At 40.5% G+C, this 23,478-nt stretch overlaps 6 protein-coding genes across 10 annotated transcripts; 2 read left to right on the top strand and 4 right to left on the bottom strand.

Moving 5' to 3' along the window:
* Positions 1–97: 97 nt before the first annotated feature.
* Vito (nucleolar protein viriato) lies at positions 98–1,028 on the top strand. Its single transcript, XM_076827481.1, has 3 exons — positions 98–234; positions 309–414; positions 473–1,028. Exons 1-3 carry the CDS (start codon positions 143–145, stop codon positions 959–961), a joined length of 687 nt encoding a protein of 228 aa, XP_076683596.1. The 5' UTR covers positions 98–142; the 3' UTR covers positions 962–1,028.
* Nthl1 (Nth-like DNA glycosylase 1) lies at positions 950–2,147 on the bottom strand. Its single transcript, XM_076827236.1, has 2 exons — positions 1,522–2,147; positions 950–1,435 (listed from the first exon to the last, which is right to left on the bottom strand). The coding sequence occupies exons 1-2, from the start codon at positions 2,083–2,085 to the stop codon at positions 1,028–1,030; spliced, it is 972 nt and encodes a 323-aa protein (XP_076683351.1). The 5' UTR covers positions 2,086–2,147; the 3' UTR covers positions 950–1,027.
* Positions 2,148–2,790: 643 nt separating this feature from the next.
* On the bottom strand, positions 2,791–6,385 carry LOC143376835 (uncharacterized). Of its 2 annotated transcripts, none has more exons than XM_076827687.1 (3): positions 5,781–6,385; positions 4,673–4,867; positions 2,791–4,498 (listed from the first exon to the last, which is right to left on the bottom strand). In XM_076827687.1, exons 1-3 carry the CDS (start codon positions 6,030–6,032, stop codon positions 4,316–4,318), a joined length of 630 nt encoding a protein of 209 aa, XP_076683802.1. In that variant the 5' UTR covers positions 6,033–6,385; the 3' UTR covers positions 2,791–4,315. The 2 variants fall into 2 exon arrangements, with proteins under 2 accessions (XP_076683802.1, XP_076683726.1); XM_076827611.1 differs by having other exon boundaries at positions 2,791–4,552; positions 5,781–6,384.
* Positions 6,386–7,169: 784 nt separating this feature from the next.
* Vps8 (vacuolar protein sorting 8) lies at positions 7,170–14,084 on the top strand. Of its 2 annotated transcripts, XM_076831232.1 has the most exons (15): positions 7,170–7,447; positions 7,705–7,983; positions 8,213–8,506; positions 8,576–8,794; positions 9,232–9,411; positions 9,489–9,734; positions 9,816–9,956; positions 10,029–10,484; positions 10,545–11,290; positions 11,469–11,856; positions 11,929–12,096; positions 12,274–12,421; positions 12,531–12,771; positions 12,861–13,074; positions 13,550–14,084. In XM_076831232.1, the coding sequence occupies exons 1-15, from the start codon at positions 7,367–7,369 to the stop codon at positions 13,646–13,648; spliced, it is 3,900 nt and encodes a 1,299-aa protein (XP_076687347.1). In that variant the 5' UTR covers positions 7,170–7,366; the 3' UTR covers positions 13,649–14,084. The 2 variants fall into 2 exon arrangements, with proteins under 2 accessions (XP_076687347.1, XP_076662641.1); XM_076806526.1 differs by lacking the exon at positions 7,170–7,447 and having other exon boundaries at positions 7,706–7,837.
* Positions 14,085–14,101: 17 nt separating this feature from the next.
* Positions 14,102–15,577, bottom strand: LOC143366117 (uncharacterized). The gene is made up of 4 exons (XM_076806951.1): positions 15,500–15,577; positions 14,940–15,149; positions 14,581–14,799; positions 14,102–14,485 (listed from the first exon to the last, which is right to left on the bottom strand). The coding sequence occupies exons 1-4, from the start codon at positions 15,575–15,577 to the stop codon at positions 14,204–14,206; spliced, it is 789 nt and encodes a 262-aa protein (XP_076663066.1). The 3' UTR covers positions 14,102–14,203.
* A 1,034-nt stretch (positions 15,578–16,611) lies between these two features.
* On the bottom strand, positions 16,612–23,262 carry Scny (ubiquitin specific peptidase 36). Of its 3 annotated transcripts, none has more exons than XM_076806655.1 (8): positions 23,081–23,262; positions 21,573–22,086; positions 21,342–21,449; positions 21,033–21,259; positions 19,815–20,213; positions 18,772–19,706; positions 18,546–18,682; positions 16,612–18,056 (listed from the first exon to the last, which is right to left on the bottom strand). In XM_076806655.1, the coding sequence occupies exons 2-8, from the start codon at positions 22,039–22,041 to the stop codon at positions 17,716–17,718; spliced, it is 2,616 nt and encodes an 871-aa protein (XP_076662770.1). In that variant the 5' UTR covers positions 22,042–22,086; positions 23,081–23,262; the 3' UTR covers positions 16,612–17,715. The 3 variants fall into 3 exon arrangements, with proteins under 3 accessions (XP_076662770.1, XP_076662849.1, XP_076662941.1); XM_076806734.1 differs by lacking the exon at positions 23,081–23,262 and adding an exon at positions 22,859–23,062; XM_076806826.1 differs by lacking the exon at positions 23,081–23,262 and adding an exon at positions 22,554–22,750.
* Positions 23,263–23,478: the final 216 nt, after the last annotated feature.

Raw genomic sequence — 23,478 nt, 5'->3', positions numbered from 1 at the left:
TCTCCGTCTTACTAGCTTCAACTAGTTTACACACCAATTATGCTATTTTATAAGTTAATGGAACGCTGGTGAATGCGGTATCGTATACAAACATAACCTATACGTATTTCGGGCTCACGTGGACGAGGCGTTACGGGCGAACATGCAGCGGAAATTGCTCAATGTAAATAGAATACCTGGTCAGCCGAAGAAACGCAGGAAGATTACGCTTGTGTTCGATGAGCAGAAAAGACGGTAAATTACATTACGATCAATTGTGGAAGTTTAAGGTTATGAGCACTCTCAACATCCTATGCTTTTAAACGTAGAGACTTCTTGAAAGGATTCCACAAAAGGAAACTACAACGACAAAAGAAAGCTCAAGAGGATTTGCAGCAGCAGCTAAAAGAGGACCGGAAACGAATTAAACATGAAGTACGTACGTATATCAATGCCACTGTCACCGTAACACTGTAACACGTTATTTCCATAGGCGCGGGAGCGTTACAAAAAGCTGTTGTCGAGTCGAGACATTCCTGAGATCCAGGAACTATTATCTCAGCAGGAATACGAAACAGAGGGTCACACCGTCAGTATATTGGAGTTAAATGTTGCGGACTTTGCGGAACAGAATGCCTTAATTGGCGAGAACAAAGGTGTCGACAAAGAAGACAGCAAAGACGAAGAGGAAAGCGAGAAGAACTCTGAAGACGACGAAGAGATCGTAGGAATGCCGTTAAAGGAAAAGAAGAATATTAAGAACTCGAAGGGAACCACAGAAGACATAAAAATCGACAGTAAAAAAGACTTAAAACGAGCGGTAAAACAGGCAGCGCTGAAACAAGTGAAGAAAAGTAAAGCGTTCCAGCAGAAGCAGAAGTTAGAACGCCAGAAGAATAAGAAGGAAAGTGTGAGGAAGCTTAAAAGGCTACAGAAAGCGCAGAAGCACAGTGGGAAGTTTAAGAAAAAGTCGAGTCACTGAGTCCTTTCAAGCTCGTTTTTTAAGTATTGTAAATAAATACAGTTTGTAATAAACATTTTCAGAAAATTATGCCTTCTTTTTCGTTCCACTTTTCCCAGCAAACGGGCATATATCTTTATTCAGGCATTCGCTACATTTAGGGAACCTCGGCAGGCAAACTTCTTGCCCGAATCCAACAAGCAGATGGTTGACCTCGCTCCAAAGATCCTTTGGAAGCCATTTCTCCAATGCAACTCTTGTCTCCTCCGGTGTCTTCGTGGGCTTCTCTACCCACCCTATTCTATTAGAAATACGATGTACATGCGTGTCTACGCCAATGCCAGAAACTTCGCCCCATGCTATTTGCATACAGATATGGGCCATTTTTGGTCCCACTCCTGGTAGCTCGCACAGTTCCTTTAATGTTCTTGGAATATCGCTGTTGTAGTTATTTATTAAAATTACTGATGTCTTCTTAATGTACTCGACCTTCCTCTGAAACATCGATAAGTTAGAAGAAAATACTTTGATAGAATTACGAAGGCAGAACATTGGGTTTATCAATACTGCAGAAACTATACCTTCCAGAACCCAGCTGGATATATGAGCTTTCCAAGAACAGCATCAGGTGTACCCGCTATAGTTTCTGGAGTACAGCCGTAAGTATTCAATCTTTGCATAGCTGCATGAGTGACTTGATCCTTGGTCTGACTACTGAGCATCAACGCGACTAAGGATTGAAACCTAGAGACTTTTCCCGAGGCTTTGGGATCGGCACACTTGTGGCAGCCCATTTCATCTACAGGCGCTGTTTTGTGCTTTCGCATTTCTTTCACATTCTCCAAAGTAGCTTGCCAATTCAGTGGCATCCAATCATTTCCTTCTGCTTTCACCTCATTCTTTACCTTTTTCTCATTCGAATCTTCACTCTTAACTTCGCAGCTCTCCGCGTTCCGCGCGGTCTTTGTTTCTTCGTATTCTATTTTTATCGATGTACGTTTCCTCTTCTCCGCCTTCTTCGGCGAAGTAGTTTTATAGGCAAAATACTTCGACGTTGTGGACGATGAATCTGTACTGCCGGCTTTGCTCCCAGATCGCAGAGATCTCGGTGATGCGAGAGTCTCGAGCTTCAGTCTCTTATTCATTTTGAACAAATTGTGGCATGCAAATTTAAGTGTCTTTGAGGTAGCAATGGGTAATGGATACTATATATTTACAATTCAAAACAACAGTTGACACGATTCAAAGTCAACATAACCTTTCCCGTTTTTTGAGCACGCGGAATTTAAATTTCGCACTACCGTGAAATCTGCGCATGTGCATCGTAGAAAATTACGAATTCATGCATTTTTTTTAATCACTGGCAGTGGCGTATTTAGGGTAAACAGTGCCTAGGGCAAGCATAGAATTTGCGCTCCCCTCCCCATGCATATCATTCCAATTCCATTTTTCTGTTCTATTTCTTATTTGTTAAAATTGTCCATCACACAAAACATTTTATTTAGAATTTAGATAATCCTTTTAAAGAAAGTGGAGCTGAAGGGCGGAAGGGACGAAAGTTGGAGGCAAATGAAGCCGAAAAGTGCAGCAAGATTTTTTCGAAGCTTACCTCAAGAAGCGTGCGAAGCACACGAATAACAGGTATTGGCGCCCAGGGCACGAGCCCTACTTACCCCATCCTAGTTACGCCTCTGATCACTGGCTTACTTTGTTAGAATTTTAAACGAAGATAAATGAAGTAACTTTAGAAAAATATTTGTCGTCATTAATGAAATTCTTTGTTAAATACATTGCTAATTATACTTTCAGAAGTCCGTACAAGGAGACAAATGGAAGCGGAGGTTCACGCGTTGTTTTGAAATTATTTATTTTTTTCATATAATGGGAATACTTACACAAATGAATGCATAAATCATTAACTAACATATAGTACGGATTTCGCATAAATGATTAAAAAACTAATAACCTCACGTATCGCGTTATTTTACGATAGCATTGAATCCAGACAACTTTTTCTTAAAAGTATGTTCGCTTATAAATCCTTATGAACAAATAAAATAATCTCGTGCTTTTACAAAAGTTATATTTCATTCGTTATAACTAACATATAAAACATTAGAACTAAATGATATAGTTACGTGTAAATAATTATACTTTCATATATGACAAAAATTGGTCTTTTATCGTAAATGCAATTTTGATGTTAAATAAAATTATACACATATATTTTTATATATATATATATATATATAAATAAAAAAATTTCACTTAAAAATATTTCAACCATATGTTTTAGATTTGTAGCTGATAACCAGAACACCTTAACCGCGGATTACCTTATATATACACAATATTACCCAGTCTCAATAGATATACGAAAAATTGGTAAAACAGAGTCCAAAATTCCATCGAAGAGATAAAATATTTGCATTGTAAAAATGTACCTGTATTATAATGGGCGTATATGTTAATTAAGTTGTATGCATTTTGGTGTACTAACTATAAATAACGCAACTGTAAAAGGGGACAAAGTGATGTAACGAAAATTGTGCAGTGCATTCCTTTCACTGCTCCACATCGCACCCGTTCCGATTGAATTTGAAAAGATAAGATTACATACCTTGTATTGTAATTTATCTATGTTATTCTAATATATACATATCCGTTTACTTTGCTAGTACCACCCCCGTGTTAGAGCTCATTTTCGTTCATATACATACAGATGAGCAAATGGTTTGTTACAAATATTGTCAGTCACACTTAATGCTGCTGTTATATTCGATTCGGACAGAACAATATAAAATATCACTTGTTTATACATGCACTTGTAATTGGTCTTCCGTTAAGGCCAACACTATATTAATATAACTTACTACCGCGCCAACAACACTGGCACTGGTACTACTAATGAACATGCTATGCATTTAAATAATAATGAAAGTAACTTTTTGAAAAATAGCTCGTATCGTATTCTAACCCATTTCCCTTTATCGTTTCTAACATCTGGATCCAATGCTTATCTAACATATCACCAATGATAATGGACGGAGTGGAGGAATGCATAAATAAAAGCGAACGGGTAAGATTTAAGGCCGAAACAAATATGTTAATCAAAACCTTACGCTAGTACTTGTGCTCGTGCCCTATAGAAATAAACTTTTACACTTCAAAGCCGTAAAAGAGAAACTTTAAACGAGTTTACAAAACCGATGTCGATTACGGTTACTACCGTAGAGAATTAAAGACGACGAATGTTCTGTTCGTGGGTAAATCAAAGCGGCGGAAACTGCAATTCAGGTATGCCTCGCAAGAAAATTAAAACAATGTCCCGTATCGTGTGCTCTTATTACACATCGATGCAGTTAACTTCTGTACTCAACCTGGGATCTGATTAGCAATGGTACTAGGGCCAATGGAGACGGTCGGAGGGATCGTAGAATCCTGCATCAGCGTGCGCGTTTCCTCTTCTTGATCGGAAAGCGGTATTGCCGGAGTGTCGTGAGAACTCGACGGCTTCAGCTTCAGTTGGCTCGGCAGCTCCGTAAGTACTGGCCCGTACTGCGAAGTGGAACCCACCAGCAAGTCAGTCGATGGATTCAAACCGCCCAACATCTTTCCTCATAGCAACGCGTATATAAGATAAAGAAACGAACGTACGAACCAGAACTCGCATGGCGTCCGGTAAATAAAACCAAACTCAAAATATACTGGTATTAAAGATATCCTGCCTACCTGACCACTGCTCCCGACCATTCCACCTCTCGGAGATTTTCCGCGATGGAAGAAGCGAAGCCATGCCCAGACGAAGCCCAGCAACAGCCCCACCAGCATCATACCGGCACCTAGCGCTATACAACTTTTCGTCTCATCCTCGACGTGCTCCTCTACGTTCGTCGCGGATGTTGTTGAATGATCGTTCGCCTTCACCTATAATCATTTCCTAGCTCAGGTTCGTACACTACGTAATACAAACACACGATAAGACAGCGCTGCCCAAGGTAGCTCCGACGGGAGCTTAGGGTTCTCACACTCTCGTCCGCGTTGTCAGGGACACCGCGCGACGCTAGAGGCAACCACGAGAGACCAGCCACTAGCTTGGCTAGCCCCTTAAGGTGCAATTTCATGCTGACGCTCGACGCTCGTTTTGAGGGTCAAAACCAGTCACGTGATTGGTCCACGTGACTTTCAGCACCAAGCAGAAAAACTCAACTCGGTTTAGCTTCTCCGCTAGACACTGGTTTACTCTGACTTGCTCTGACTCGCTCGTTTGTGGGTTGCGCGACGGTCATCGGTTGATTGGTTTTGACACTCAAAACAAGCGTCAACACTGAAAGTCCCGTGGACTGATCACGTGACTGGTTTGTGACGCACAAAACGAACGTCGAGCGTCAGCATGAAATCATACTTTCATGGGAGCCTTCGTAGCATCACACGGTCTCCTTGACAATGGAAGGCACGCTGTGCCAGACAAAGATTGGAAGGGAAAACAGGCGCGTGAGGGGCTCCTACGCTGCATAGCGCTGCGATAAGAAGTCTCGACTAAAGCGAACCTAACATGGAAGCTATATTAATAATAAAAACTAAATAGAAAACTGTGCGCTCTATGTGCAATTATAAAAGAGATTTAAAAACAGTGCGTGTACCGTGTCACGAGTATCAATTCCACCCCAAGAGTCGAGGGGTGTGAGCGAAAATCGCTCAGACCCACATATGGGTCAGGGGATTGCGAGCGTATCAAGTATGCAACATGATGTCGTCATCGTTGGAAATTTTAAATCCATATTGATGTAGTAGGAGTACGTAGTTGTATTAAAAGGTTATCAAGCGGTTCTTAAGTTACCTCTATTTTGTTTTCCTGTGGTATGTCATCCGATACTAAACTGACCAGCATCGTCGTCAGGCCAGCAATGAAAAACGACAGCGCGACCGAAAATAATACCCATTCGAACCATTTCCTAGAGCTGAGCTTGTGTCTGGCTATAATCCTCCAGAAGCCACTTCTTAACCCGCCGCCGCCTCCAGCACCGTCGCCTCCGCTGTCGTATGTGTAACCCACTGTCGTGGGTTGATAAACAGCACCGCTATCTGGCATATCCTCCCGCGATATATACGCAATCTTCACGATTCCCCGTGCCCGACTAAGGGCACTGTGCTTGCTCGCGGGGCTGTTACTTAAGTATCAGTTATCAGGGACGGGCAAAAAAATGGTATTGCCCAACAGGCACGAAGTGGTTTAACGCTCTGCCAGCGTGTCGGCTCTGGTGAACGTTCGTGATTATTTCCAAACTGCTGTTTTATACACTGATGTTAATATTTCACGGGTTCGACGCTATATGCATATATTCGCAATGCAGATACAACGTGCACATATGACGTACAGTGGTACACAGACACTGCGATAGACGTCACGTATCAACAGACACCACACACTACGAAATACGAATGGCATAGATGCCGTGGATTAAAGTTATACGAGTGATATCAACAGATACGAATGCATCTCGCCTTCACTGGTTTCTACTGCCCGTTATAGCCGCACGGTGACGCCACGCTCGAATTCGATCTCGACACACTGATTACATATAAAGGGCGGTAGCATCAGTCGTTGCTTAAGCTAAGAACGTCTTAAGCATGCGGTATCCTCTACTAGTCTAGTAGATTAGTAAAGGATACAGTCTTAAGCAACGACTGATAATACCGCCCAGTGCGATTTCATACTGATGCTCAACGCTCGTTTTGAGCGTCAAAACCAGTCACGTGATCGGTGCACGGAACTTTCAGCGCGACGCTCGTTTTGAGCGTCAAAACCAGTCACGTGATCGGTCCACGGAACTTTCAGCGCGACGCTCGTTTTGAGCGTCAAAACCAGTCACGTGATCGGTCCACGGAACTTTCAGCGCGACGCTCGTTTTGAGCATCAAAACCAGTCACGTGATCGGTGCACGGAACTTTCAGCGTCGACGCTCGTTTTGAGCGTCAAAACCATTCACGTGACCGACGCTCAACCAACGTGTCAGACTGAACGAGCGTCAAGCGGAAAAACACGGAAAAGCTAAACTGAGTTCAGCTTTTCCGCTTGATGCTAAAAGTCACGTCGACCGATCACGTGATTGTAAAATCAGACTCTCAAAAGACGCTCAAAACGAGCGTCGAGCGTAAGCACGAAATCGCACCTTAAGGGAATAAAAGATAATTAATTATGGTTCATTGGAATGATCAGATGTATATAATTTTAAATAAATGATGGCCTCGTGGAGAATTTTGCGCATTTATTGTAGAGTTTACAAGAAGCTAGTGCAATAGTTAAGTAATGAATTGAATCTTCTACGATAGCGGCTATATGCATACGTGACAAATCTACTATAGTTCAATGAGAAGCCGCTATATTTACGCATATCAGCTGTGGAATGACAGGTGGGATAAAAAATGGCCGAGAATGGGTTGGAGTCGGATGCTGGGTCTCAAGAATATCTGGCAACAGAGGTTATTAACTTAGATATCGAAGAGGTAATTAGACATCTCTGTTAAATCATTAGTTTAGCCCGTAAACTTTACGAAGCCTTCAATTTTCAGGTTATGTTCTTATAATCGACTTCAGATAGTTCAGATACTCTTATTTTACGTTTGTTGCAATGTACTATATTTTATCGAATTCTGTACCGATCAGGCGGAAATTTGCTGTTATGCCTCTTATACCGCTTCTTCCTGTTTATACTTCTTACCACTAGGATCATTGGTGCTCATGCAAAATTCCCGTATTTTAGTTGGACAACACAGAATATGCTATACCTGCTGTGGAGGAATTACCCTCCTTAGAAAGTATATTGACAGAACCGGACTGTGCGTCGTTGTCTGGAACAGAGGATGATTTCGGCTTAACGCCAGCCGAGAAACTAGGTAGCAGTGAAACGACGAGTGTCGGGAGTCATTTATCATTAAACTCATTAAATAAATCAAATAAAGCTTCGCAACCAACAGCTTCTGGTGCTATTTTGAGGCATGTCATATTGAAAGGAATATCCGCACAAATAATGTCAGCTAGTGTAAGAGACAATACCTTTCTTAGAAGCTATAATTAAAATCATTGAATAATTACACTAGGTCTATTGCAACGCTGTCGTATGTATAAAGCACGACGCAGAACACGATTAGAACGCTTCCGAGGCTGTCGTTTTCCAATGGGCGATGTACAACGAAGGAACGTTTCAATGGTGTTCCGCGCCTCGTGTGATGCATGCCAAGATGTATCCTAATGGACGCACATTTGTACAGGAAAAGGTCAATGCCGGGCTAGCGAGTGCGGTAGCTGCTGGAGGGAATATGTTAGTAGTTGGTACTAGTCACGGTCTGGTACTAGGTTTTGACTCTTCGCAGACACTACGATGGTGTGATCAGGAAGCTAGGCACCAAGGATCTGTGTCTGCGCTGTGTTTCAATCACGACGGGAGCAGAGTACTAGCTGGGTTTGCTAGAGGGCATATATTAATGATAGATAGTTCCAATGGTAAAGTACTCAGGATGCTCACCGACGTGCACCCTCTCGACACAGCTGTATTACACGTCAAAGTAAGATTCTTTTACATCCATTCTCGTCTTAACTTTCTATGATCGATACATAACGTTTCCTTCTTGCAGTTTACCGATTCACCGAAGGTAGCGCTGTGCAGCGACAGTGGTGGGTCTGTCTTCGAATTGAACTTTACGAGAGTTATGGGGGTACGAGGTTGCGATAGCAGGTGTTTATTTAGCGGGTCTAGAGGTGAAGTATGTACATTGGAACCTTTGTTGTTAAATCATTTACCATCGCATCCGCTGAAAAATTACACGTTAGTAGCGATGGCGACATTATCAAAGGTCTGTTTATATCTGTTAAAGGGAATTGCTAATAGTACATTGCGTGATAAGGTAGAGAAGAAAGCGATTCCGACGAGCGTGAAGTTTGCTGCCCGAGCGCAGCAAGGGCAATACTTCACCCGGGGCAAAATCGCGTCTCTCCCTTGTCACGCACAATACTTTTTTCAACACCTGCATGAAAGGTGTGTTTTTGATAGCCTGCTGAGCGATTCGCAAAAAAGTACACATGATCGATAACGATTAGTCGAAAAAATGCATCTTCATACCACAGGGTAACGCCGAACTCCAGTTTCCTTGGGAGAAAAGTAGAAAACGCGAATAGGTCTGAATTGGTCATTTTGCTCCCGCTCAGCAGGCGTAAAAAAGCACTCATTTTCATGCAGATGTTGAAAAAAGAAATTTGTGTCCGCGTATTGTACGTTACTTAAACGTTTTAGGTAATAGTAGTTTGCATAAGGCCACGAATGCGCGTTGTATTATCTCACCCTTTATGTGGTGCTCCCATAGCACCGCCACAACTATCTTGGCAACTTGTGGTTATACAAGCAGCAGATGCTTCTCGCGTAATTGATCCAGTTCTGGCTCTAGGGAGAGACGATGTGGTTTACTTTTATCAAGTATGAATTCTGCACGATTCCATTTGTTAAATAACCGAGCTACTAAAGCGTACGTATTAATCGAATTTCTGCGCCAGGTATGCACCGAAGCTGGGTCGAGAGTGAAATTATCTCCTCTAAGAAGGATGACCCTTCCGTATACGATAAATAACTTGCGATGGTTAAATCCCAGATCATTAGCGGTATTGGATACGCAAGAAAGGTTACATTTAATAGACGTAAGGGCACAGGATAATTTGGAAACTTTAGATATGAGTCGCGTTGGCATTTCGTATGCATCCAGCCATTTTAAAGGCTTATCCACAGGTGGAAACGTTTCGAAGGTACGAATGAGTCGGACATTTAAAACCATATAGCCATTCGATTAGGATGATTATTATAATTTTGTGTATTTTCGAAACTAGGCCATGGCATTGACTGGGGAACGAGCATGCTACAATACTGTGGTAACGTTTGGTACTCAACTGTTACTCTTGGGTACGAAAAGTCTGCACGTGGTTTGCATACGAACATGGACGGAAAGATTGAGACACTTGACAATGCAGGTTTGTATATTAAAATACGTTGTATTCGACTCATTACTTTATATAAAGTACTATTTGTCTTTATGCGTTCAGAAAAGATTCCCAGAAGCTTTAGCGTTAGGACTCTCTTTTTACCAAGATAAAGGGAAGGCGGTCGTTGGTCTTCGTGGCTCGAAGCAACGCCGTAAACAGATAGCTCGTGATAAAGTCTGCCAAGTTCTGATTCAGTATATGGAGGAATTGAATCGGTCCCCCGCAGACGAAAGTACAGACTTTGAAATAGTCACGACTTGTGTAGATTATTGTATACAGTTAGAGAATACGGAATTATTATTTGGAAAATTATGGGACCTGGTATCGGAGGTTGAGGGTCTGAAAGCAAGTTATTTGCACGCCCTCGAAAGCCCTTTGTTAGATGGGAGCCTGCGACCTCGATTACCACCATTAATTGCGCAGCAATTAGTCGCCCTTTATGACCAAGAAGAAAAAGTGGACTCCCTTCAAGCGATTATAGTGCTACTAGATGTCGATTGCTTGGATATTCACCAAGTAAGTGAATCGGTTTCTTTTCTATTAATTAACAAGAGCATAATTTCAAATATTTCTCAGGTAACAACAATTTGTCGCGAACGTGGTCTCTGGGAGGCTTTGATACATCTTCAAACGACCGCGTTAGGTGACTACACGGCTCCAATTCATCAACTAGTACCGACCCTGCAGAGCTTATTAAAAGCCGCGAAAGATTCGCCAACCCGCGATACTATACAACTTGGCAACGCGATTTTGGTCTATACCAGCTGCTGCCTTGCCGGCCGCGGTTTTCCTAGGGATGAACTTCCCGAAGGCAAATCCCAGCGAGCAAAAACGGATGTGTTGAGAGCTTTACTTTCGCAGCATTCCAGTTTGGCGAACGATGCGGAACGGCAGTATCCATATCTAAGGACTTTGCTCCAGTTCGACGCGAAAGGGTTTCTAGACGTGATAGCGATTGCTTTCCAAGAACCAGAATTCACATCAGAAATGGGTCTCAGGCAACGACAGAGACTTATAGATATACTATTGAGTATCGTCATGCCCAGGACACCGCTTAGCCCAAGGAATACTGATTATATCACTGACGAACAAAGGAATCTAGTTCTAATATTTATAGCTAACGAAGTCGCGGAGAATACTGTTAATTTGGAACCTAGTATGTTAAATAATATGATAGAAATATTGTGCACTGACTCCAGCACGGGATCATCGAAAGAGCTTAAGACTGATAAAGAAAATGCACTACTGGAACTGTTACGCTCGAAGAAGCTGCGTAATATTTCAGATAATACTTTACTTAACTTGGCAGAGAGAGCTAACTTGTAAGTATACACATGGAAATATACTCAGATTATAAAATGTTACAAACCTATTTCGCTTAGTTCCCTCCGTATGTTCATAAAGGAAGCATTGCAATCTTTCAATCTCATTATTCATATTATTAAATGTCATATATAGCATCGTACATAGTAACTCGTATTGCAGTACATAATGTTACAGTATGCGAGTTGCGGAGCTGCTGTACAGCGCCAGGGAGGATTGGATTGCAGTTTGCAGATGTATGATACTGCATCCGTCTAGACACCACGACATTTGGCCCTGGTTAAAGCACCTTTCACCAAACTCGCTGCAAGCAGTTGTAATGGCTAACGCTGAAGCTCTAGTGGGAATCGGTGCGAGTCAATTTGCTCTGCTTATAGCGACGCATATGCAAAGCAAAGTTGATGAAATATTGCAAAAGCTAGAGAGTACTCCGAATTTGCAGTACAGTCTACTAGAAACTCTATATCAAATAGTTCAATATAAAGAGGAGGATATTTCGTTGGAGCTTACAACTGAATTGTTAGAAAAATATTTGGAATTAATGTGCGAATTACAACCAGAACGTGTAAGTAAAAGCTTGGATTATATTGAAATCATAAAATGTATTACTTTCAATTTTGCTTCTTTTTTAATCTAGGTAGTTGATCATATTCAAGGGGTTCACGGTTGTAGATTGGATGAAGCATTGAAAATTGTTCAAGCAGCACGACATAAAGATGCTGAAGCAGTTATGTTAGAGAAGTTGGGTAACTATCAGGATGCGTTTGATATTCTTCTGAAAGAATTTCAGAATAATCTGAAACTGGTAAATACGTTGTGTAAGAATAATATATAGTCGGGGATAAAAGTGTTGGGACACCCTTTGAAACAGAACTTCTTTAAAACTGGTTCAAACGACTTTTAAAGGGTGTCCCAATACTTTTGTCCCCGACTGCATATATTGGTGTTTAATTTTTACGAGTCTAATGAAATGTTTCTCCAGTATTGCCAGGGCACGGTTTCAGAGAGTGAACCAATTCATTCAGCTGTACAACTCGCAGGCATGTGCAGGCGATCCGCTGGTAATTTAGATTGGATGCCGCTTGTGGAAACAATACTCCGTACGCATTCAAATAACGATGACGAGAAGAGTATGTATGTTTTTTATCAATATCGGGGAACATACAGCGGTGATTAAAAGAGAGTGCATTTTAACTTCCATTGGTAAAATACATATTAATTGCCTTGAATAAATTGCAGTTGAAAAATTAAGTGGGAAGTTATTGAGGGTCGTATTAGAATTTCTTAGTGGTACAACAGCACTGTCGACCGTATTAGAGCAAATACTAAAACATCCATTGGCGACAAGTGGGACGATAGGTGATATAAGACAATTACTGTCTGGAGTACTTACACATTCTCGATACGAGCAAACTTTAGTAGAGACTACTGCACGTTTGGTCAGTTTGGAGCTTCACAAGGCACTGAAAAAATCGTTAAGGTATTAATTCCGACGATCAGTGTTAACAATCAAATTGATTGGGTGATGATATTTAATATTTCAAACACCTTAACGTTTCTTTATTTCAGGGAGGCGGGAAAAGCCAGTGCCAGTATTTCAATCATTTGTTCTATATGCAGACACGTGTTATCCCAATGCGCAGACTACATAATACTTTTCAGTTGTGGACATGGCTTTCATTCAGAATGCTTAGGAGAACCCAGATCTTGTTATAAATGTTTAAACACAAAGGGATGGGCGCCTCTGGTTACCAACATCACGCGTACTACTAGACCATTCCATGTAAGCAATATTATTCTATTTCCCAGCAAGAATCTCATGCGAATATAGTGATGGTCAAAGCAAAGATTAAAAGACGAGTGACAATCAAGTATCACAAATTAACGAGAATAATTATTTCTATCTGTATAAAGTCAGACGATTCTCCAAACCAGGCCTGTCCAACTTTTGCTCTTGCCTTCGAAGAGCAATCGCGGGTGGTTGCGCGCGAAGGCCAAAGCGACGGTTGTGCCCCAACATGGGGACCTTTCGCTCTTGATCGGCGCGAGGGGCCTGGCTCACTGCCTTCAAGAGCGAAGAGCAACTCGCAGTTGCTCGTGCGAGCAAATCCCTGGACAGGCCTGCTGGAAACTAAACCAGTGACATCAACGTAACAAGTTTGAAATAATTATACAAATCTTTCTTTTGACTACCAGGATATAATTTTGAAATGTTTCGCTGGTTGATGCTTTTCTATTAAATTGAAATTGCTTTGCAGGAACATAAACCAATCCTACCACCAGAATTCATGCGCAACAGAGACCTTTCTCTAAGACTTGCACCACCCACTTTACCAGATCTTGAGGGTATTTTTTAATCTAGTCTTTAAATATTAAAACTCGATATCACACCTATCAGTGGTACGTAGCGATGCATTAGTGGAAATAACCGTGGAGTCTTGTACATCACACTCGATCTCTTACTTTCATTCCATGAACACTACATTGTTCTCTTATACCCCGCATAGAAAATTAGACTACAATCATTTTTTAACGAGGCTCCCTTTTATACCATCGCAAGAGGTTACACCATTTTATTATATTTTCCCATGTTATCGAACCCCCGATATTTAAGTCATTCTACTTAGCAGGATTCAACTATTGTATGTTTGTATATTGTAAAGTAATATACTTATATTCTGTATAGTATCGATAAGAACTTGTACACTTTTATTGCTGTAAATTCTATTCGCCCAATTTGCAGCGTGCTGCCAAATATCAGTCATTAAGTAAATAAAGATATTAATTAAATAAGTCGCTAATAATTCATGTAGATTACCCCAGCTATAGTGATTTATTTCGAAGACATGCAAATTATAAACAAACCTGTTGAAATTAATAAGATTAACATACAAACGAGTATATTCCAAACGTTACGTTGGATAACAGGGGCAGATAGTTTTCCGTTTCACGTTTTTGATTATGAAAACTGGCTTCTTGGGCGCGTTCTCCATCAAAATGTGATTGGGATCGATGGATTCGTTACCTAATAATTCGCCTGTCAAAAGTTTTGCGACTAACGTGAAGATACTTAAATCAGAGAAGAGTGATCTCTTCGAAGGTAGTAGCTCAGCGTTGGAGGCATATTTATCCACCGCAGATTCTAACTTTAGAAGGTGTGAAGTAATATTTGATATCGACAAATATTGCTGCAACTGCAATTCGAGAAGAAAATATTGAACTATTATTTTACTGGCTGCAATTTGTATATTTTACCATACTTATCCGTGTATAAAATTACTCCTTTGACCTTGTTATCGCACTTTTCTAAACTGCTAATAAGTCCTTCAATCTCGTTAATTAATTTGTATCCCTGTAATGTACATTCTCTATCGTAAGTAGACTCATGAACTTGCAAAGATACTTTCAATAAAATCACTTCCTTCTTTATTTTATCCAGCAATAATGATAATGGTACTCCATGCAACGTTCTACTGGCCATTCGAATCTTAGAATACTTTTCGCATACCTATGTTAACATATAACTCCTTTAAATACTACAATACATTTCTCCAGTGATCTAATATTTCGAATAAAACGAAGAAAGCTACGGCCGCTAAGGGAAAGAAGATAAAATGTTTTAGAAACAAAAGGTAAATGAAACTTTACCTGTCGACTTATGGATGTCCATAAACTCAGAATTTGATCGGCAAACTGTTTTATTTCATTTCCGTCCGTTTGATGAGCTTCGGCTAAGCTCCACAAAGAATCAAGCTTATCCGTCAGACCACGCGAAACATTATTGAACCACATGAGCTTAGTCTCCCACTCATAAACAATTCTTAAATTATAATGATTTTCTATTTTTAAGATCGCTACCTAAATAAATGCCGACAGTCCTGTGTTGTGTTGCTTCTCTTTATTTACATTGATTTTTTTTATTCATTTTGTTTTTTAAGTAAACGTTAATGCACTTTTCCATTTTTTTTTCTTATCCACGAATCATGGTTGTCAAATTTGTTTTGTACAGTTCATTTTAACACCTTCACGCTGAGTAATTGAAATATGCATCTTCGAAATTAGCATGGTATAGATGTTTATTATCAAACGTTTTCATGAGAATGATGCAGTTTCGTTTGTATAAGAAAATAAATTAATTGAAACTGAACTGGAAGCATTCATATAATCATGTCCCGAGCATGAAAGTGTTAAATCATTTGAATACTCACATTTCTCTCGAGAGTCTGTATGAGCTCAGTTTGAGAAGGTTCTTCCTTTTCAATCAGAAGCGCCATCGAGGACGACATAATTCATAAATGTACAGTATTACTTTTACAAATTATAAACATATACAGAGAATATAACATTAATAAAATGCTAAAATAGATTACGTGCATCTACAAACATTACATTTTATTTCCGCTTGAAAAACGCGATAGTCTTATTTTCCTCCGCGGTGTAAATGAGACCGGTTTCTATGGATTATTTATCGTCATTTTTATGCCTCTATCCACGCTCGTATTTCAAATATCGTACGAGCGACATTTCTCTCTTCATTTATTTAAGATACTCGATACATAAATTAAATCTGGCGTTTTGTCGCTTCTCGGAAGGCTATACGGTTGATGTTACGTATGGCCGCGCGATCGAACATTACCGATTTTATGAGACTCTGAATTTCGTTTCTTTGAATGGTACAGAAATTTGCATGCGCAAAGACCACGTTATCCTACCTCAGCGGATGCTGTAACATCATGCTTACTATAAGGTTATATCATGGTAATTATATTATGTTTACCGCAATATTAAGCTAGTATGATTATTCAATTGCGACTAATACTTAATATATAGGTCCCGGCGTGCGCCTAACACAGATCTATGTACCTATCGAAACGACGAAATTGGGAATCATAAAATCTGCAATTACCGCCAGATCTTACAGCTCGTGTTTGTCTCTTCCCATCTTTTTGGCTAGTATTTAATTTATATAGAATGATATAACGAGGTATTATATGTAACGGAGCAGGCAAAACAGCTGGCTTCCTTACAGTTGGCTTAACAAATTATCTATGGCTTTTGCAATTTTTTTAATGCTCTATGAAAAGTCCATAATATTAAAATTCTACACTTATCTATATGTAATTTACAATTTTCTTTTAACTAGTATCGCAATAACACGGTATTCGTTATTATTTATCATTATCGTTAAACACTCTTCATTCGATTATGCACAACTTCCTCAATCGCTCTGGAATTATTTTTATATGTGTACATATAATATATATATATAAAAAAATTAATTCGCGTGTATTCACAAGGTATGCACATTCGCCATGCTTCATAGGAGAAATTGTTCGCTTACCGCTCGATCATTTCAATTACCATGAATTTCTTTTTCTCCGCTAAGCGATAACGAAAAGCATCTTCCCCGATGCTAAGACGAGATTTTCTTGTTCAATTAAACTTGTGTCGTTACAACTCGACGAGGGAGGAGTATCTTTGTTAATCAAAACAAAGGACGGATTATTACGCTAATAAGAACGAAAGATGTTCTCTGATGTAAAATTTTTGAAGACATCCTTCTCCTTTATTCCATCGCTTCTTAATAAACACATGCATTTTTGTCCTTTCTTCCTTTTTATTTGAAAATGTATGGATACTTTCCAATAGATAATTTATATAAATAATTAAATGTATACCAAGTGAAAGGCGACACATGTCTTGTTTGCGAGTTTTCAATGAACAGTAGAGTCTCAATACTTATGCAAAGTAAATAACGTAAGATTAATATAAAATGTTCGCGAAAAGTTTCCGTATTACCGTGTAATATGAACATATTCGATTACTTCGCAGATAATATACTCCTCTGTTTAATTCAAATGAGATAACAAGAACACAATTTTACGTTCGTAACTAAAGGGTAAAAAAAAAAATTACCTAAAAAGTTGTTACACTCTTAGTAATATACTGTTTAAAGGTTATTGATGTAACTTTTACACATCGCGCGTTCATACGTATATCTCCTCGCTGCTGCGCGTACACGTCTAAATCGATCACGCGGCATGCAGCGCTATCTCATAACAAACTTTACCACGTTCATTCTGAACACAAGGTAGGCAGAGCTGCTGATACTCGTCCCCCATGTACCGTGCAGCGCAATGTCCGCGGACATATTCCGAGCTGCACGACGGCGTTAGAGTATATTACGACTCTGTCAGGAACATGCAAGGCTGTTACACGATGCAGTTTGAAGCAATTCATTGCAACGAATGTTGAACGATTATTTTCAACATGAATTATCTAAATCAACACGGTCGCTTCTGTATTTCAATTTCAACGTATCGAGAAATGATTAAATTGCATCAGCAATTAAAAACTAATAAAGTCTTCCGACGTCAGATTGCTTTTGAAACATTTTCCCCAATAATTCCTCCCTTTCTGTATCTTATCCCCGTTGCCAATGTGCTCGCGAATGGTTATGATATCTGTAATGCGGAGGCCTATAATTTCTGCCATGCCGTGGCCGGGCATGGCTGGAAGTGTTGTAGTAATGTCTCCGGTAATAACCACCAAGGGATCGGTTCCACGTTTTCCCATTCTGATACTCTTGGAAAGGATTATACCCACTGTTACTTCTTTCTTCGTACCCTCGATGATCCTTTACTTTTTTAACTCGACCTCGGTCTATATCTTCGTCGTCCTGGTTGAAGTGACGCTTACGCTCTTCCCGTCTATCGTTGTCGACTTCTCTGTCTAAATGCGTTCTATTGCCGTTCCAATTTGAAACTGTGAACACATAAGTGCACATTTTACAATACATCTCGCTTCACTAGAGGCTAATTATATGATAATAATAACTCTGTGAAAGAAGAATTTCAATGTGCAGTTTTCATTAACATGTAACCATTTAATAGAGAAAATCTAATACTTGACACAATTTTTAAGTGGATTATACAATAATACTGACTCGATAGGAGTATAATAAAAGTGTATACTTTCATTAAAGATTTCGATATGGTTTCAGACACCGTTCAATCACATTTATATTAAATCGTTATCGAATGCACGAATTCCTTGTTAAGGTTTTAGATGGTATTTTAGGTTTCCGAATGTTCGAGTCAATACGAGCTTTCGCTTCCTGTACGTTTACCCTACTATTCTGTGTGGTATTGTTTGGTTTAGAACGCATGGGCACGTGGTGAGTTGATAAGGATTTTGAGGGTAGAGGTGTTGGGTTCAATGGATTCTTCGAAAAGATTCGGTTGCTGTACTGACCCGACGAGCTGCCGTAACCACGATGAGACATCTTTAATAAATGTGAAACTGTATCGGAACGATTCGTTCCATTGAAGTCTCTTACTGCTGCGGCACTGGGTGTTGTGTTGTTTTGATTACTCTTGTTAACGTCTTCCCTGTGAAAGGAACGCGAGTTTATATTTTTTTTTTAAGTTATAAGAACAAAGCAGGCGCTGCAGTTATTTGATCATTTGATAAGACTTACTTATCCGTAACGGACCACCCATTAGGCGCTGCAGTCGACGCCGGGGAAAACGTGTCTTTCGAAACTTCCCAGCCTTTCATACTGCTGGTGGCAGCTTTCGTAACTACTTTCTCGTCCTGTCCTGTTTTCACCTTCACAGTCTGATGCCACTTACTTTTACTATTGCCATTCTCTGTCCTACCATTCGCTTCCGACTTGCCATTTTGATATTTTGTTGGACTCGTAATGGTACTGGAACTGGAACCATTTTGTGTCTTTGTACATTGTGTTACGTTATTAGTTTGATTCTGCGATGTGCCGCTGTCGCTCGTTTTCGAGGCAGGCTTCTGCACATCTTTAACACTAAGAACTGCTTTGGGCGAACTATTCTTCACCAACGAAGCTTTCTGCGTGCCATTAGTGGCACCAGGTGGGATAATCGGTTTCTGTGTGGCGTTCGAATTTGCGTTATTTTTTAATGTTCCGATGACGCTGGTATCTTCCTCTTCGCTGGATCCATCATAAGGAACCAAACTGTTCCCGTTTAAAATTTTCCCATTTTTAATATGCATGATTAATCTTGGTTGAGACTTGTCCTGTAATTTCTGTGGCAGTTGTGGTCCGATAAAATTTGTGCTCTTCAGCATGGGGAACTGAAGTTCCGTAGTTTTGCTCGCAGGCACTTGTGAATTTGTCTCTACGACTTCAGTATCTTTACTAGCTGACGTGCCATTAATCAATCCATTTAATGCGAGTAATCCAGACGTCGATGCTTTAGGATTTATAGTTTTATTCAAAGGACTTCCTGGCGAAGATATCGCGTTGTTTACAGTCAACGTACCATTTACTTTAACAGCCTGTGGATTCTGAACATGCGATTGTGTCTGCTGCTCCATCTCGAAGATCATTATATATGCATTTGTACTCAATACGTTGCTCAAGCTAATTGGGCGAACCTATGCGACGACAAAAAGAGATATTAGCAATACGTAGGCATCGAGTACTTTAATGAGCTCAGTCTTCCGTGTACATACAACGAATAGGAGAGAAATATTAATACTCACACAAGAATCATCGAAGGAGTAATATTGGCCTGTGGAAACCTTGGCGACAGCTGTATAATGCCCGCAGTTTACAGATGGACCCATGTGTGTAACTATCGACATGAGTTTATACGTAAGTGGCTGCGCAGGCTCGCCTGGCTCTTTCCAGAGATAAGGACCCATGTCTATAGTTTGTTTAAAACCTATGTGTTTAGATATTTTCCCTCCTAGAACGCTGAACCTCTTCAACTGTACACAGAGCACTTTAGGGGGTCGTTCTAGGCTAAATTGTTTCGTAGCAGGAACTCTTCTTTTACAAGCTTCACATTTGTAATCATTGTTATCTAGTTGCTCGCGACTGAAGTAACTAGTTAGCGCTTCATCCAGGGTACTCGCTTTACGTATATCCACCAGTAAGTCCTACGCAGATTTAAAAATAAGTCCAGTTTCTACCGACTGGTCAACGAGCTACGTCAGGGCTGCATAGGGAGCCTTTTTCAGCGCCTGGCGGCGAGCAACCGATCGTACGCCGTTACTAAGGGTAGAATCAGTGAAGAGAACTGCAGTAGTGTAGGCGCGGGCTCGTAGGCGCGTAGCGTAAGTATATATAGCTGGGTTCCTTGTGGGGCCCCAGTGCAGAGCAGGTCCCGCAATTCGGTGAGGTCATGAAAATTCCACAAGATTTGCTACTGCCGGCATTTCGTATGACTTGACGGTTCGATTTTACTGATAATAATACTTCTCTTTTCAGCGACGCATAAAATAATTAGAAAGTTAATAGTATACAAATAAATAACTCGGACACAAAGAAAACTTATAGCGAATTCGGAATCCCGCACTGACTCTGAGCTGGTGTCAGAAAATGACTTGACTTGGTTGATTTTTATAGAGCTATCTTCGTCTTTATCAGAAACAACCAATCCAACTCATTTTCTGGCACCCGCACAGAGTCAGTGCAAGATACCGAATTTGCTATTATAAGTGCAATGATGAGCACCAGATGCGTACTGTACATATGTATATACTTATTCATATATCATGCTCTAGCTTTTATAAATGATATATATCGTTACTTAAAATTTTGTTTTCTTTGTGTCCGAGCCCGCACCTACACTACTGCAGTTCTCCTCACTGATTCTACCCTTAGTAACGGCGTACGGCCGGTAGCTCGCCGCTAGGCGCTGAAAAAGGCTCCCTGTGCAGCCCTGAGCTACGTAAACAAACCTATCCTATATATACCTGAAAATGTTGAAACGTAGTAGAAACATGTCTACACTGTAGACACTTCACTTCAGTACGAATATAACCACCAAAAATTTGATTAATGGGAGTTGTTTCTTTAGAATAACTATCTAATTTGCCGGCTTTGTGTCTCGTTAAATAAGCTTTCTCCATGCCCTCTAGTAAATAACGTAGAAACTCGTGAGCATCTTCTTGCTGCCCTGGCACCATGGTTCGGCAGATGACTAAGAAATAAATTACAAAGTTACGAACAAGAAATACAAGAATTAGCGAGATCTTTAATAATTCACAGTTCTCGATACTCACGCTTTAATTTATTATATATGTAGAATGGCTTAATAGCGCACCCCGATTTCTGATGACTGAATTGTAAAGTCTTTGCCACTGCGCATGTAAGGCACTCTCCACCTCCATCTAAAATTAACCTATTATCAAAATACGATACAAAACTTTGGAATTACAATTTGAATCTGATCCTTATTATTTATAGAACGCACAGGACGAGCCGTCGAGCAAATACGAACTTCAAAAGCTTACCGTTTTGTTCACACTTCGACGTGTGATGCGTATCTGATAATAGCCAATTGACCAGCGCTGGTACGTGGAACAGTGCTTGAAGCGTACTGTTTAAGTAACACGTATTCCCGACGTTATACATGCCAGCCCCAACTGGGAACGTGTTCTTCCATCCCAGACAGATCTTTTTAGGGGAATACAAAGTGATCGTCGGCTCGGGCAAACTAGGTCCTTTAGTTCCACAGTCTTTCGCTTTATCGTCCGTACTTTCCGAGCTTGGCAAGCTTAATACAATATATTTGGCTTTAAGTTGATCCAAAATCGTTGTCTGATAATCGTCCACTTCCTTGTATTGAATTTCCGATTGGAGGATCCTAGATGCGCTACTGACTAAACTCGTCGATAAATCATCCGACGTTTTCTGCTGACTTGTCTCCAAGGTGCGACGGAGCGTGGCCGCGACAGGGTCACAAATGCTCACAGCAGGCATTGTAACTATATATATCTCGTATCAAAGCTTTCTTATTCGTTACCCCTGTTGAGACACAAAAAGTGGGTTAACTATATAGAGTAATAATTCAGATAAAATAATCGGCTTCGACATAAATAATATCTAGAAATATCATTTGCATCATAAAGCATTGTAGAGTCAATAATTTCAAGCACCATACAAGCGAATGCACATTTCGATTGTAATTTCAAAATCAACAAGATGGATCGAAATTTCTGATTTTCCATTCTCCAATATAATTTAATTTCGATTTTTAATTCTACAGAAAAAGTAAGAAAATACGTCATACTGGAAATATACTCTTTCCCCTATCTCGAGCGTGTTGAATAACAAAGAGCCGAAAATAAATAAATAATTTACGGGACTTTGGGATTAAATGTAGAGAGAACCACGTCGCCCCGCTTTAATATACGATAAGGAATCTGCTTAATACAGATTACAGAGCTGCTGCATTAAGATAAACAAGACTTTTAACTACAGAATAACCGTACATTTCCCGTGCCCGCATTACAGCTTACGCGCACGACGTCGAGGTGCACGTATGTCCGCAGATGCAGCGGTGAAAGGGTTAATTTCGTTATTAATTCATTTGTAGAGGCACTATTAATCACGAAACAGGGTGCCGGCGCGCGAATTATGCCGTGGGGAGAGGAGGAGCTGGAACTATTGAGAATCTTCTCCGTACTAACACCGACATCACAGTAAACCCGTAACGGAGTACACCAGAAGCACGCGGCGTGCAATAGATACCGCGCGAACATGCTCATTGTTTACCTTCTCCTCGTGATTACGTTACCTTACAGCGTGCAGAAATGACTTTTACCGGCGGTATCAAGATTCATTTCACGGTGCGAACGATATTTTCCGATCGGGAACGGGTAGAATCACAATGCTATCGATTTATTCGAAATTCCACGCGCTCGCGGTGCCTCGAAACGGTTACCGGATGAGTTTAACTGAGGGCGCGTGTCTCTCCGGCCACGAGTCATTTTTTCCCGCGTACTTTTGTCACACTTACCCAACGTCCCGGTCGGCCACATAAAATGCTCACTTTAATTTCATTAAGAAACCCCGTTAAAAATACCACTCGCCGATACTGCACGGCATTTTTCGAACAGTCAATTTCGGGCATGCGAAATCAAGGCCCGTCCTCTACCGTGATGTCAGCCATTTGCAATTACGACGGTGGCCATTAAACTTTTTCCGTTGGGTTCCATGATCCTATCGGGGGCGCCGGTAACATAAAATCCGATTTCCATGGGCGGCAAGCGTGCCGCGCATAGTGATCCTCCAGGAAGTGATCGGCATAACCGCCGCCATTTGGGGCAAAACCGGAAATAAACATAACCTAAATGTTCATCTATCTCTTTCTATCAGTATTTCTTTCTTTTTCTGTCTCTTTCTGTCAGTATTTCT

Source organism: Andrena cerasifolii, chromosome 1 (assembly GCF_050908995.1).
Source record: "Andrena cerasifolii isolate SP2316 chromosome 1, iyAndCera1_principal, whole genome shotgun sequence".
NCBI classification, from domain to species: Eukaryota; Metazoa; Arthropoda; class Insecta; order Hymenoptera; family Andrenidae; genus Andrena; species Andrena cerasifolii.
This window is presented reverse-complemented; position numbering and strand designations above follow the sequence as displayed.